Genomic DNA, 16,645 nt, shown 5'->3' with positions numbered 1-16,645 from the left:
ATACAGTAGAGCCTCGAAAACTCGGCCTAATGTGGACCGAAGGGTGGCCAAGTTTGTGAAAATGTCGGGTTATCGGGAATGGGGTTAAAAAACTAAGTATGAGTGTTTCCTCAGAAAATACTGTACTGTATTTGTATGTATTGTTTACTTGAGAATACAACAGAGAATAAACTGCCCAAATACCCTTAAACAAAGGAAAAGTACGACCTTTATGAAGGCATAGAGCCTTTACTACATGAAAATGAAAATTAATGAATACACTGTTTTATCAGGTAAATTACTGTACACAGTAATTTACCTGATAAAACAGACCCCAGAAAAATACTTTATGAGGCATAAAGCTGTCTATAATGAAAATTAAGTAAGGATTTTTTTGCCCTGTCAGGGTGTGGCCGAGTTATCCGGAGTGCTGAGTTTTCGAGACTCTACTGTATTGAGTTGACAAAAATACAAATTAAAAATTAAAATGAGTAGAGATGTCAAATAACACAATGGAAACATTATTACCAGTACCTTTAAGAACTTTACACACTTCTTTTTTCCCCCGAGTTAATTTCATACATTCATACGGTACTTGTATTTATCATATCATTCTTGGCGTAAACCATAATATGATTAAACAATATCGCTATAAATAATAATAATGCAATCATAAAACTTATTTACAAATAAGTAATATAAAAACTTTAAAAAAAATCTTTTTAACAAAAATATACATACAGGTTTTTTCTTCAATATCATTTGAAAAATATTCTATTGAACACTAGTTATATGTTGTATAAATTCACAAATGGTAAGCTATACACAATAACCTTTACAACATTTGGTGTTTAGGTTTTACAAACAATTCACTGGTTTATTGTTATGCCCTCTATAATTTCGTACCATTGCTGTTCAATTTGCATTCCATTAGAGATACAAGATTATTGTTACCATGTTTTACGATTTCAATATGTTCTTTAAATTTTCTTTTATATATATTTTTCTGCACGTGTAGGATTTTAATATTAATTCTATAAATATTACAATTACTATTTTTAATATGGTTATACCAAGGGGAATTGTTATATTTTAATCTAATGGCTGCTTCATGTTCTTTGATCTGTATTTCTACAGCTTGTCCTGTTTCACCTATAAAATATTTTGGATTTTGGCAATTACAGTTGATTTTATAGACAACACCTGTTTTTTCAATATACCACTATTAGTTTTATATGTTTTTAACCTATTAATTTTGTTGGTCAAAGCTGGGGCCAAGACTAAACCAGTGAATTGTTTGTAAAACCTAAACACCAAGTGTTTGTAAAGGTTATTGTGTACGAATTACCATTTGTGAATTTATACGACACACAACAAGTGTTTAATAGAATATTTTTGAAATGATATTGAAGAAAAAAACCTGTATGTATATTTTTTGTAAAAAATTTTAAAACTTACTTATTACTAAGTTTATGATTGTACTTTTAGTTTTTTAGCAATATTTGCATTATATTACGTTTTACACACACAACTATCGATATAATAGAATATTTNATAATTAGCATAAAACTAGCCCGATAGATTTTCGGCAGTCTGTTGGTTGTAGCTAACAATGAAACAGTAAATGTAAAACTGCAGTAGGCCTTTTTTTTATGATTGTTTACTTTGTACCTTCCTCTTTGATGGCTACATATAGAGTATCACCATTTTGCATGATACTACAGATCATTTATTTCATACTGTATTTCCAGGAACAATTTTTGCTGAAGCTTATGATAAAAATGACTGATAATAATAAATATAAATTATAAAAATGGGGAATCTGCTGTATTAAATTAAATTAAAAAAAATGTCAAGAAGTAAACTTCCATATTGCACATAGTGTGGCCACTTGCCAAATGGAGATATAATCACTGTTCTTATTGTTTCAGGTGCAATAACAACTTGGTACTTAATAATTCAATTTAATTCAAATTAATTGTGTGCTGTAGACACACACACAATTAAATTGAATTATTTAATAATCACAACATTACACATTCAACAGATGAAATCCTGCATCATTGTATTGTATTTGAGTGTGCCAACAACAGTGAACTTGAGCATTGATGAGTATTCTGACATACAACAGTCCATATCAACACTAGTCTCAACTGTCACATAGACTGCATTAAATGTCATTCAAGTCATTTACAGTATCTTTTATTTGCAATATGTTCTCTTTCCTCATTTGAAAAGCAATATTTTGGCCACACTGCATTTGCAAGTCAACAAACTGTAAGTGACATATAGTGGAAAGATACTGAAGTGCTTTCTTATAGTTTCAAGGTACAAAGAGACAGATATTGAATTTAGACAGTTTTACAATTACTGTTGTAACCAATAACTGCATTAATTCAACTTAAGAAACTAAATTTTCATGTATAAATTACATCTTAAACATAAAACATTTTTTGCAAAGTTAATAAGACATCATCGGATTCTAATTATAGAAATAAACTATCAAATTTATTATATTGTTTACTCAGATTTGTCATTTGCGAAGGACACAATTCTAGTGTAGTATAAGATCTGTTTATTTTTTTCTAATCTCCCTGTAATAATACTTGGCCTAAAGTAGGTTCTTCAAAGACATTTTTCTGAGGCTCACATGACTGTGAAGATGACTTGTGGTTAAACCTATGTGGAAACAGTAATAATTTTTTTCTCTTTGCTGATTGATGGAAGAACAATAGTTGCAGATCAAACATATACAGATTTATGCATTCTGAAAACAATAGACCAATTGATTGATTCTCTCTTCAGATGGACCAAATTATGTTTGTATGTCACTGTCTTTACTGGCAGTCAAGTCTCTAACATCTGAAGAAAAGGAAGATTTGATTAATTTGTCTATTGTTTTTACTGTAGACATTTTTTAACAAGGTATCTTAAACACTTAACCAAAGATCCAACTCGTGAAACACAACATTGGAGAATAGCAATCATCCTCAAGTTGATTGAGGATGATTGCTCTGAATAAGATGTGTGTCTGAATAAGTTCTTTATCAGAATAGAATATATGATGAAATATAATAATTTAAAATTTTATTCTTAGAAAACATTTACAAGTTATTATATTTTGCAGCTGGCCATCACTGCTCTTTCTACTGTTTTATCTGCCGATTTTAAGTCATCAGAAATCGAAGTCGGGGTGGTTTCTAAAGATAATCCTAAATTTAGGTAAGATTTAATTATTGTAGTTACTTTTGTATATCTGTTATCATTAATTCATTTCCCTTTAATGTAAAATATACAATTTATGTTATTAAATATTGGAAAATTTTTAGTTGTACAAATGTACAATTTAAATGTGTTTTCTATCTAGGACCCTGACGGAACCAGAGATAGAAGCCCACTTGGTAGCAATTTCGGAAAGGGATTAGAATGTCTTTTAACAGTAAAATGTTCACCCATGATAACAGTTTTTCTACTTGTTTAATTTGCTTTTCACTTATACACCAATACTTTTCTTTATTCAAAAATATTAAATAAAATTAATTTTGAATTTTTAAAATGGTTGAACAACTCTCTTACAAAATACTGTTTTATTAATAATAGATTTACATCAACTGTAGACACACACACAATTAAATTGAATTATTTAATAATGATGCATCTAATATATAATATTACTTGGGCATAGTCCTATTGGCATTAAATGAATTTGACGATAGCTGCTTTATTTTTCAATGTTACATGCATATCATTTAAGTGTGCATATTTTAAAATGAGAGGAACCAAAACTGTTCATATATCTTCTATTTAGTAGTGAGACATCTTAAAATTACTCAACACAATAGTAAAATAATTAAAGATGTTCATGAAATGAGTCTTAGAAGTTGACGATCAAAGTTCAGATTCCATTAGCATCCCCAAAGTCACTAAGCCTGCGAGTCTAATTGGGAGATCTGGGACATAATCTTGATAAATTTTGGTCACAATATGGAAAATAGGTACTAAATAATTCTTCTATAAAAACATGTAGATCTTCAACATTTATGGTGTGACCTTAGTCTGCCACTAGCTTGGAAAGGCTAAGAACCACTCCTCAAAACTATTGTTCATGTATTCTTGTTTTACTTTATTAAAGAAAGCACTAACTCAATACTAAATGTAGAAAGATCGTACAGTTTGCATTCAGTCTAGTAATGCTTTATTTGCTTTATTATTACAATAATACAAATCAAGCTACTAGATCAATGTTTCCCAAAATGGTTCCTATGGACACCTGGGGTCCTTGGAACTGCTGATGGGGTTCATGGCAAATTAAAATGAATTTAGTAGTTTGTGGACAATGTCAGGGGGTCTGCAAGAGGTGTAATAAAAAGTAAAATGATTGTGACCCATTTTCATCATTATGAAAGTTAAAAATAAATAGTAATAAATAAATTGGTAGTCATTTTTATGTCCTGAATAAAATAAAGTATCCACAAGTTTCCATAGAAAGTTCATGTATTTCCCATACTGTAGTGCCACCGTCACATCACCATTAAGATACTGCAAGAACAATGGAACTGCAGAACTAATTGATTTTGAAATCTATATAAATAAAAATATAAATGTTCATTTGTTCAAAATCTTAAATCTCCAAAAGTTCTTCGTCCATTTCTTTGAAATTTTGAAACAACTTTGCATTCAAATAAGTGTTTTTTTTATATTATATAGATGTCAAAATCCCCCTGCAGCGGAGAGGGACAAAATTAAGGCTTATCGTGAAGAACTCGGCTTCTATTATAATATTTTAGATGCGATTTTTTGCATTTTAATAGGGTATGTCGAGAATGTACACTAAAAAGGGATTTTTCGAGATTTCCCCTACAGTGAGTGTTATACATTTATAATAAGATACATTTTGAGCCACAGCAACGCGTGGCTGGGTACAGCTAGTAACTAAAATTTCTTCATAACAACCATTTTGTTAGTCATTGATAAGTTTTATATTTAAAATTTTATTTTAGAGTATTTTCAATCATTTTTTTTACAAAAGTTAAAGAAAAAAGCGTGCTACTTATATTGTGGGGAAATATCTTAAAACTGAAAAGTTTCAAGTAAAATTAAGAAAATAAATCCTGGTTGAATAAAGGACAGTCTCGATGCATCATGCTTTTGCATGTATTACATACAGCTTTAAACCACTTATAAACAAGTCTCTAGCTATTATGGCAGCCAACCACTGCACAGAATCTACCCAAACTGGTTTTATAATTGAATGAAAAACTAAAAATTACAGACCTAAACAACTAACTGTATCTTAATACCTGCCAAGACTTATGGCCTCATGTAATGTATATATAATACAAGTAATGACAAACATTGCATAGTGGAAATACTAGCTAAAGCTTTCCCAGTTTGAAAATGGGCTGTGCTTCATCTATTGCAAACATTTTAGAATTTATTTTGTTTGTTTATAGAATTTTATACATTTATTTAATTTTTCTTTCGAAAGCAGTGATAAGGTTGTTTTTCATAATTATAAAAACTATTTAGTGACTGAAAATATATAATTCATTTATTTTGATCAAAAATATGTTTTTCTATGAAAATTCAATAGATATATAAAATTAATAATTTTTTTATTTTATCTTTGTAATGCAATTTATACCCCAATTAGAAATAACTTATACATTATTTTGTTTTCAGTACTCATTTTTCAAAAACGGGCAAGCTTTATCTAGTAATTTCAATACAGTAATTACTAGTTAAATAAAATATTTTGATATTTAATTCTATATTTTTACATCACCATTTACCATTCAAGACATCAAGGTTAAATTTGTAGTTGTGTAGTTATTTCACTTGGGGGTTCACGTCAGGTTTTTGCTATGAGAAGGGGTCCATGAGCATTCTAAGTTTGGGAACCATTTTGCTAGACCATGAACACCATAAAAACTCCACCATTTCTGTTTACAACAATACACGGTTCTTTTATTCACACTTTTGTAATTATATAGTAGTAGTTATAATTTATTTTGAGTTGACAAATTGTGTATTTTGCAGAAAGATTATGTTTAAAATATCAAACAAATAGACATATTTCGTTACTGACTATTAACTTGGGCATGTTACATAATGTTACAAAAAATGCGGTCCTTTCGGCCCCCCAAATTTTTTTTTGGAATGTTTTTTGTCTCCAAATTTTTTCAAAAATTTTTACCCGCGCAAAAAAATCTTATTGCGATTTTAATTAGCCTTTGATAAGGCTCGATTAAGGCTTAATTGTTTTTTAATGGGATTTTTTTAATCAAAATTAATCGTTCTAAAGTTGTAGTGCACGGATTTGACTTCGGTAAAGTTATTTAAAACTACTTTCTGATGTCAAAAACGACCTCCGATAGTTTTTTAATTAATAGATTTTATTATATATAAATTTAATTTATTAGGTGGGTCGGAAATCGCAATAAAATTTTTAATTTTTTAAAAATATAGGCCTAATTAGTAGTCACCCTACTTTAAACCCTTGTCCTCCCGAGACTTCTATGAGAATGCCCCGGGAAATCCGACTCCAGCTGTTCTCAAGGTCATCCAGCTGTGTAAACAATGACTCATCGGTGTCAAATATCACAGAAAGGCAAGACAAAGGAAAATAAAATTTGAAGCTTTTTCTTCAAAATTAACGCATTTCTTTCGTTGTTTTCAGTTTTAAGCATTTTTTATGCTTAATTACATTATAATTAAAAACAGGTGGGCGTTAAGAGGTTAAGGCTAAATAATTATCTGCTACCAAATTATTTAGTAATGTTAGGCTGCTGTCTGTGGATCAGTTGTATTTTGATTACACTTGCTAATTCAAGGATATTCTAAAACATTTCAAAATATGTCAACGTTATGTTTTGAATTGTTAGTCAGTATAAATTAAAGTACAGTGGCACTTGTGCAGTTTTATATATTTGCCATGCTCCACTAGATGTTGAACTATAGATACATGTTTTAGTCAAGTTATAATACATAACTCAAAAACTTGAACAATGTTTAACTTTGATGTTTGATGTCAATGCCATGTTACAACTGGCCAGAAATTGACTATAAACTGGATAATGCTCTTGTCGACAATAGCAATGGCTAATGACTTGAAACTCCACACTGCTGCAGACCATAAACCGGCCTTTACTAATTAACAGTAATTTATCCAGTATATTGAGATAGTAGTTTGAATTGCTGTCACTTACTGTCCTGTAAGCAGGAGCGGATATACTTAGGGACTAATAGGGCTTAAGTCCTGGGCCCACAAAAATTGAATTATCATCATAAATTTTTAATATTTTTTCATTAACAATGAGCACTTTTCGTACATTAAAAAGTAGTTAATAATAATACCATAAATTATCATTATTATATTTGTATTAACAAAAAATGGTGCCCCATTGGACTTCAATAAGCCCTATGCCCTGGAAAACCTAGATCCGCCCCTGCAAGCGGATGCTGTTGGTTATTGGCCTCTTAACAAGGAGAGATAATTTGAGTGAGTGGACTTTTTTAAGCTAATAAGTATTATATAAAACTGTTTCTTGTAGTTCTTTAAAGTATTTTTACGTATGTTTTGAGATACACTAATTCTAATGGTAAGCAGATTCAATTACAAGCAACAGAATGCATCATGCTTTTGAATGGCCTTATTTGTCTACATTGTAAATCGTGGGGAATGCTGATTCATTCCGAAGAAATTTGTAACCACCATCCCTTATGCAAATAATTCAAATGAGGTGCAGTCCTCCTGTGTCCAACTGCTGTCAGGAGGACTGTACCTCAATAAACTGCAACAGATTCAAGGTAAAGGCAATTGATCATCATCCTCTCTATTGTAGAGACTTGATACCTTATTGATCATGTTTAGATATTTGTATATACTACAATAAATGGTTGTCTCTTTAATCCGAAAATATTTCTCTCGGTAGACTATCTTATAGCAAGTCAGGTCAAGAAACTATTTTATTGTATTTTCAATTCATATGCATTTCGAACTGGTTTCATTTTCCAGTTCCTCTTCAGTGCTCTAGAATTACAATTACAAATACAGTAGAGCCTCGAAAACTCGGCCTAATGTGGACCGAAGGGTGGCCAAGTTTGTGAAAATGTCGGGTTATCGGGAATGGGGTTAAAAAACTAAGTATGAGTGTTTCCTCAGAAAATACTGTACTGTATTTGTATGTATTGTTTACTTGAGAATACAACAGAGAATAAACTGCCCAAATACCCTTAAACAAAGGAAAAGTACGACCTTTATGAAGGCATAGAGCCTTTACTACATGAAAATGAAAATTAATGAATACACTGTTTTATCAGGTAAATTACTGTACACAGTAATTTACCTGATAAAACAGACCCCAGAAAAATACTTTATGAGGCATAAAGCTGTCTATAATGAAAATTAAGTAAGGATTTTTTTGCCCTGTCAGGGTGTGGCCGAGTTATCCGGAGTGCTGAGTTTTCGAGACTCTACTGTATTGAGTTGACAAAAATACAAATTAAAAATTAAAATGAGTAGAGATGTCAAATAACACAATGGAAACATTATTACCAGTACCTTTAAGAACTTTACACACTTCTTTTTTCCCCCGAGTTAATTTCATACATTCATACGGTACTTGTATTTATCATATCATTCTTGGCGTAAACCATAATATGATTAAACAATATCGCTATAAATAATAATAATGCAATCATAAAACTTATTTACAAATAAGTAATATAAAAACTTTAAAAAAAATCTTTTTAACAAAAATATACATACAGGTTTTTTCTTCAATATCATTTGAAAAATATTCTATTGAACACTAGTTATATGTTGTATAAATTCACAAATGGTAAGCTATACACAATAACCTTTACAACATTTGGTGTTTAGGTTTTACAAACAATTCACTGGTTTATTGTTACACCCTTTATAATTTCATACCATTGCTGTTCAATTTGCATTTCATTAGAGGTATTTACAAGCAATGTTCCCTCTAAGCTGGACGGTTGCGCACTGCTCAAATTGTTGCCGCGCATGAGAATTTATGTGCCGCACAGGCGAGCATGCACACCAATTTGAATTGTTGTTTACTTATTTCTCACTCTGTCTGCAACATGATTATTGCTGCGTATATTTCAATTAAATACATTAAATCATTGACAAAAGATAATATTTCATATAAAAGTATGTTTTAAAATTAATTTTAATCTCTACCATATAATTAATAATTTTAAGTTTTATAGGAAAAAATAAGATTTTATATATATATATATGCTCAGAAAATTTTTTTTTTTGCTCAGAGAAGTATATGTTCTGCTCATCTACAAAAAAAATTAGAAGGAACATTGTTTACAAGATTATTACCATGTTTTACGATTTCAATATGTTCTTTAAATTTTCTTTTATATATATTTTTCTGCACGTGTAGGATTTTAATATTAATTCTATAAATATTACAATTACTATTTTTAATATGGTTATACCAAGGGGAATTGTTATATTTTAATCTAATGGCTGCTTCATGTTCTTTGATCTGTATTTCTACAGCTTGTCCTGTTTCACCTATAAAATATTTTGGATTTTGGCAATTACAGTTGATTTTATAGACAACACCTGTTTTTTCAATATACCACTATTAGTTTTATATGTTTTTAACCTATTAATTTTGTTGGTCAAAGCTGGGGCCAAGACTAAACCAGTGAATTGTTTGTAAAACCTAAACACCAAGTGTTTGTAAAGGTTATTGTGTACGAATTACCATTTGTGAATTTATACGACACACAACAAGTGTTTAATAGAATATTTTTGAAATGATATTGAAGAAAAAAACCTGTATGTATATTTTTTGTAAAAAATTTTAAAACTTACTTATTACTAAGTTTATGATTGTACTTTTAGTTTTTTAGCAATATTTGCATTATATTACGTTTTACACACACAACTATCAATAGAATATTTTCAAAAAATATAAAAGAAAAAAACCTGTATGTATATTTTTGTTAAAAAAAATGTTTAAAAATGTTTTTATACTACTTATTTGTAAATAGGTTTTATGATTGTATTATTATTATTTATAGAGATTGTTTAATCATATTACGGTTTACGCCAAGAAGGATAATTTCATATGATAAATACAAGTACCGTATGAATGTAACTCGGGAAAAAGAAGTGTGTAAAGTTCTTAAAGGTACTGGTAATAATGTTTCCATTGTGTTATTTGACATCTCTACTCATTTTAATTTTTAATTTGTATTTTTGTCAACTCAATATCTGTAATTGTAATTCTAGAGCACTGAAGAGGAACTGGAAAATGAAACCAGTTCGAATTGCATATGAATTGAAAATACAATAAGAGTTTCTTAACCTGACTTGCTGTAAGATAGTCTACTGAGAGAAATATTTTCCAATTAAAGAGGCAACCATTCACTGAACGATTATACAGCTACAATTAGTAAATTCAATATACTACAATAACATTGAAGTACAGTACATCTGAATGTCTAAAGAAGAACACAATCAAATTGTCACAATATAAAGCAAACTATACCCTGCTCTTTTACAGTTTCAGTAGGCAACATAGGGGTACAATAATTCTATTCTCCTAGAACCATTCTAAAACCAAACCTCTGAATTGAAAACACTTGTGTCCCAAAAAGAGCAAACTCTTCAAATGTATTATTTCCGAAACTTGCATGCCTGTGCAAAATAAATCTCCTTCAAATTTAATGCATTATCATTGTCTATTTGAATTTTTCTGCAAGTTTAGAAGCAAAAGTGATAAATGTATCTGATATGTAATTTCTAATACAATCAATGTATAGCAACAATTTATTTTTGTCATTGCTTTTACAGAAAGATCAACACAAAAAACATGAGACTAACTCTATAACTTGGGAACCAAGAGTGAGAGAGGAGAAACCAATATTTCGGTTTAGTGACACACTGAAAATTAGTGTCAATTTCAGAGACAAACAAATGGCTAAATTGAAAGTTTTCTATCAAAATACACAGTTGAAATATATGTATCACACATTCTTAATACACAAATCTCAAAGCATGTGTGTTTTTATGATTAAAATAATTAGAAATTTGTTTTAAAGGTCACACAACAAAGTTAAACACTAATAATCAAATTAGTAAGATGTTTATATAATTATTTTAAACCCAATACATTGCAATAACACTACTTCAACTGCCTTATATCATTGGGCTATAATTAATCTAAAATTATTTAATTAAATTACAATTATTAAATTTAATACGAGGTGGCACCTAATGCCTCCCTCTAGGGTCAAATTTATTACTAATTTATAATTATTGCTGCCAGTTTATGGTCCAAATATACGGCAGTTGAAGTAGTGTTATTAAAATAATTCTTTGTTCTGTCCTGTAAGTCATTGAAAAAATATAACGTAAAACATTTACAGATAAAAATGAAGAACAACTGCTATTGGAAACCTGCAAGTTTTTAGCTTTATGTACATGTTTAGAGACAAAACAAATAAAAAAAATTTTACTGTTATATATATAGTAATCATTATGTATATAAGTTTTTGCATTAATTACTGATTCATGATCAGTAAGATTGTATGCAGAATCTATTGGATAAATTCATATTTTTTTTGTATGTTGCGACAGACGAATGTCTCGTTCATCTGTTGGACTGATGATACTTTCTCTGAATACCATTCTATCCGTTTTACATTCTTCCATCTGCTTGAATGCAGTAAAACATTCCTTCAGTCGTTCAATCTTCTCTATTTTTTCTTGAATCATCTGAAATCAATTTTGTATATTTCAGTGATAGGAAAAAACCATTGGCACATTTTAACATTTTCGATACTCACCTGAATGTGACTTTGCATTTGAGAGGAAACTTCAATCATTAGTTTCTCGCCATCGTCTGTGTCATTTCTGAGGAGGTCTTTGAAATCAATTCCACGTTCGACACGGTATTCTTTAGCTCTCTGCAAAATAAATCAGTCAAAATTAGTATTATCTATCGGATGCAATCCACTTGCAAATCACAAATTTCACTTCAAGTTTGTATCGTATTTTCACGGAATGACTGGTATGCTGGTTTAAGTGAGGTTACACATCCTTCTCTAAAGGGTGCATTAAAAAAAAAAAAAAAAAAATGAACGCGTTAAATCAGGTAAATATGAATGAGTTTTTATTCTAAAACTGTGAAACTGTCAGCATTACATCAAAAACTACAATTATATGTTTAATTTCTTCACTTTGTCTTCTTTTTAACGACATAAAATACTCGGAATTCCAAAAGTGCTTCTTTTGTGTGTATTTTATTGTTATTTGATTTAAAAATGCAAAAATAAACATACTAAAAATTCCCTATAACACCAACATTGACTGTGTGTGTTGAGAGAAGATGTAATTGTTAAGGTTTGGGTAGATGGTGAATGTAGCCCACACTGACTGACTATTACTACTGTCAATAAGTTAATACAGTAATTGTTTTATTGTCTTGTAAATGAAAACTCTCTGATTTTAAGTCAGTCAAATTACAATGTTATTCAAAATAATCAAAAAATTTCTTACTGGAACTAATTCAAATACATAATATAAGAAAACAACGCCTTCTATAACATTCCAGCAATCGGTCGAAAACGTTATTAGAGTATTGAATTTTGTTGCTGGAATGTTATAGAAGGCGTTGTTTTCTTATATTATGTACAATGTTATTATTTTATTGTACTCAGAAGAATGTTTTTACATGTTTAATTAACGACTAGTTTGTTAGATTTGATTAATTTTATATTTTAGATGCAGTTTAACCGGCATGCTGGTCTACCCATTTTTATGTATGCCACATAAAAATGGGGGTAGACCAGCATGCCAGTTATTACATGATGGTCATTCCATGAAATACGGTATTCATGTATCATTATTAAACCTTTCGATTCACTAGTTTACACAATTGGATAAGCCAATCTAGAATTAAAACAGAGATGAAATGTCTTAGTATAATTAATGTAAACTTTGTTTGGTTTGTATGCCAACAGGCTAAATCTAGGCCAATGCCATTGGTCTCTATTTCAATGTTTTAAAATAGGTTCCTGACTTGGTCAACAGGTCAATTACTAGGGACCATTTGGAATTTGGCAGAAAAATAATATTTTCATACTGTATATGATAAGTCTACTTACTGATGATGGTAAACAACTGATATATTATACTCTTTAAATGAAGAAATATGGCAGTATATGAAATTACATTACTATTAGACATTTGTATTTCTAGTATTAAGGCACGGACAAATCAAATTTTAAATTATCATATTTCATGGTGAATAAGACATACCTTTTCCTAAATATTCTCTGTTGAAATGGGAGTATTTTAGCCACCCTGCATCCCCAAATTTTTTAACTATGTTCTGGTTTAAAAAAGTAAATCGAGTTAGTTATAACTAATAATTTTTCCAGTTTATTTAATCATTTAAAATATCTAATTACTCATAATATTCTTACATTTCCACATGTAAAGCTTAAGATTTGTTTTTAGAAGATAGCAATTACAGAAATGAATTTTCAAGGAACAGAAGATAAATAGTAAAATTTGAGAAGCATGCTTAATCCCTTTGCTCAATAAAAGTTTGTACCAAGGCTTATCCACACAAACAATATCAATAAAAACTGATGAACATGTTGTGATTTTCCCTTGTTAGAAAAGTTACATTCTGCCTCTGTGTAGCATAGAGGCAGTAGAATTAAGAATGTAGCTTTAAGAATCTTATTAATTTTAGGTATTGCATTGGAGCTGCACACAATGAATTTACACAGCAAGTGTTACAAAATATTTTAATTTTGTTAAATGAGTCATTTCCATTAATATTTTCATATCCCTCATTTCTTAAAATAATATGTAAATCCATACAGAATTTTATTTAATTTATTATTATTTTTTTTAATTTTGTTGCACGCTCGACTGCACTGTGTTGCTATGAAAAATACACACGGCTAAACAGAGATGTTGCCAATAATACTGGTATCGTTACCATATAAAATCTGCTTGACACTAATAAATTTCCTGTAAGAATAATATAGTGTTTAAAATGTTTGTAAATTTAATACCTCAACTATATTTAATTCATCCAATTTTAATAAAATGTAGAAGTGGAGCAAGTAATAAGTTTCCCCTGGAGCTGGAGTAATCTTGATCTTACAAGTATATTTTACCGTACGTTTCTATATTCAACAGTTGACTCAACGGTGAGAGAACAACGTTTCTAAATGGACCGTTGAGTTCTCCGTTGAGACTAGTGACGTCAGCGCTGTTTCACCGTTGAGCTCAACGGTCTCAACGACCTGAAAGACCGTTGAGTAGTCAACAAACTAACATGGCGGCTTCCACGAAAAAGTAAATTTCGCTTATAGAAACTATCCATTCGCTGCTGTGGATGCTGTAATAGCGGACAGATTAATGAACAATCTGTATATGATAAAACACGTGATTGCATGATTATGTTGGATAATTTGGTCAATATTGAAATATTAAGATTTTTTCATTTGTCCAAAATTGATTACGACCGATATTTGGCCCGCTAAGTCTTCCTAATGATATAAATATTCAAGAAATTAATTNGGTCGGAAATCGCAATAAAATTTTTAATTTTTTAAAAATATAGGCCTAATTAGTAGTCACCCTACTTTAAACCCTTGTCCTCCCGAGACTTCTATGAGAATGCCCCGGGAAATCCGACTCCAGCTGTTCTCAAGGTCATCCAGCTGTGTAAACAATGACTCATCGGTGTCAAATATCACAGAAAGGCAAGACAAAGGAAAATAAAATTTGAAGCTTTTTCTTCAAAATTAACGCATTTCTTTCGTTGTTTTCAGTTTTAAGCATTTTTTATGCTTAATTACATTATAATTAAAAACAGGTGGGCGTTAAGAGGTTAAGGCTAAATAATTATCTGCTACCAAATTATTTAGTAATGTTAGGCTGCTGTCTGTGGATCAGTTGTATTTTGATTACACTTGCTAATTCAAGGATATTCTAAAACATTTCAAAATATGTCAACGTTATGTTTTGAATTGTTAGTCAGTATAAATTAAAGTACAGTGGCACTTGTGCAGTTTTATATATTTGCCATGCTCCACTAGATGTTGAACTATAGATACATGTTTTAGTCAAGTTATAATACATAACTCAAAAACTTGAACAATGTTTAACTTTGATGTTTGATGTCAATGCCATGTTACAACTGGCCAGAAATTGACTATAAACTGGATAATGCTCTTGTCGACAATAGCAATGGCTAATGACTTGAAACTCCACACTGCTGCAGACCATAAACCGGCCTTTACTAATTAACAGTAATTTATCCAGTATATTGAGATAGTAGTTTGAATTGCTGTCACTTACTGTCCTGTAAGCAGGAGCGGATATACTTAGGGACTAATAGGGCTTAAGTCCTGGGCCCACAAAAATTGAATTATCATCATAAATTTTTAATATTTTTTCATTAACAATGAGCACTTTTCGTACATTAAAAAGTAGTTAATAATAATACCATAAATTATCATTATTATATTTGTATTAACAAAAAATGGTGCCCCATTGGACTTCAATAAGACCTATGCCCTGGAAAACCTAGATCCGCCCCTGCAAGCGGATGCTGTTGGTTATTGGCCTCTTAACAAGGAGAGATAATTTGAGTGAGTGGACTTTTTTAAGCTAATAAGTATTATATAAAACTGTTTCTTGTAGTTCTTTAAAGTATTTTTACGTATGTTTTGAGATACACTAATTCTAATGGTAAGCAGATTCAATTACAAGCAACAGAATGCATCATGCTTTTGAATGGCCTTATTTGTCTACATTGTAAATCGTGGGGAATGCTGATTCATTCCGAAGAAATTTGTAACCACCATCCCTTATGCAAATAATTCAAATGAGGTGCAGTCCTCCTGTGTCCAACTGCTGTCAGGAGGACTGTACCTCAATAAACTGCAACAGATTCAAGGTAAAGGCAATTGATCATCATCCTCTCTATTGTAGAGACTTGATACCTTATTGATCATGTTTAGATATTTGTATATACTACAATAAATGGTTGTCTCTTTAATCCGAAAATATTTCTCTCGGTAGACTATCTTATAGCAAGTCAGGTCAAGAAACTATTTTATTGTATTTTCAATTCATATGCATTTCGAACTGGTTTCATTTTCCAGTTCCTCTTCAGTGCTCTAGAATTACAATTACAGATACAGTAGAGCCTCGAAAACTCGGCCTAATGTGGACCGAAGGGTGGCCAAGTTTGTGAAATTGTCGGGTTATCGGGAATGGGGTTAAAAAACTAAGTATGAGTGTTTCCTCAGAAAATACTGTACTGTATTTGTATGTATTGTTTACTTGAGAATACAACAGAGAATAAACTGCCCAAATACCCTTAAACAAAGGAAAAGTACGACCTTTATGAAGGCATAGAGCCTTTACTACATGAAAATGAAAATTAATGAATACACTGTGTAATCAGGTAAATTACTGTACACAGTAATTTACCTGATAAAACAGACCCCAGAAAAATACTTTATGAGGCATAAAGCTGTCTATAATGAAAATTAAGTAAGGATTTTTTTGCCCTGTCAGGGTGTGGCCGAGTTATCCGGAGTGCCGGGTTATCGAGAGCCGAGTTTTCGAGGTTCTACT

The 16,645-nt window shown here is 30.5% G+C and overlaps 2 protein-coding genes across 2 annotated transcripts in view; one reads left to right on the top strand and one right to left on the bottom strand.

Moving 5' to 3' along the window:
• Window positions 1-3,535, top strand: part of LOC111642687 (proteasome subunit alpha type-6-like) — an 18,372-nt gene extending 14,837 nt beyond the window's left edge. Inside the window, exons 6-7 of the mRNA XM_023389067.1 lie at window positions 3,107-3,201; window positions 3,347-3,535. Coding sequence (XP_023244835.1) covers window positions 3,107-3,201; window positions 3,347-3,404 — 153 coding nt within the window. The 3' untranslated portion in view covers window positions 3,405-3,535. The remainder of the gene's footprint in view (window positions 1-3,106; window positions 3,202-3,346) is intronic.
• A 6,837-nt stretch (window positions 3,536-10,372) lies between these two features.
• LOC111642689 overlaps window positions 10,373-16,645 on the bottom strand; it is an 18,275-nt gene continuing 12,002 nt past the window's right edge. Inside the window, exons 2-3 of the mRNA XM_023389068.1 lie at window positions 11,821-11,940; window positions 10,373-11,749 (exon numbers count right to left, since the gene is read on the bottom strand). Coding sequence (XP_023244836.1) covers window positions 11,585-11,749; window positions 11,821-11,940 — 285 coding nt within the window. The 3' untranslated portion in view covers window positions 10,373-11,584. The remainder of the gene's footprint in view (window positions 11,750-11,820; window positions 11,941-16,645) is intronic.

This window comes from Centruroides sculpturatus, unplaced genomic scaffold, assembly GCF_000671375.1.
Source record: "Centruroides sculpturatus isolate CEXI.00-Female unplaced genomic scaffold, Cexi_2.0 scaffold1705, whole genome shotgun sequence".
Lineage (NCBI taxonomy): Eukaryota > Metazoa > Arthropoda > Arachnida > Scorpiones > Buthidae > Centruroides > Centruroides sculpturatus.
Note: the sequence above shows the minus strand (reverse complement) of the source record. Positions and strands in the feature narration are given on the sequence as shown.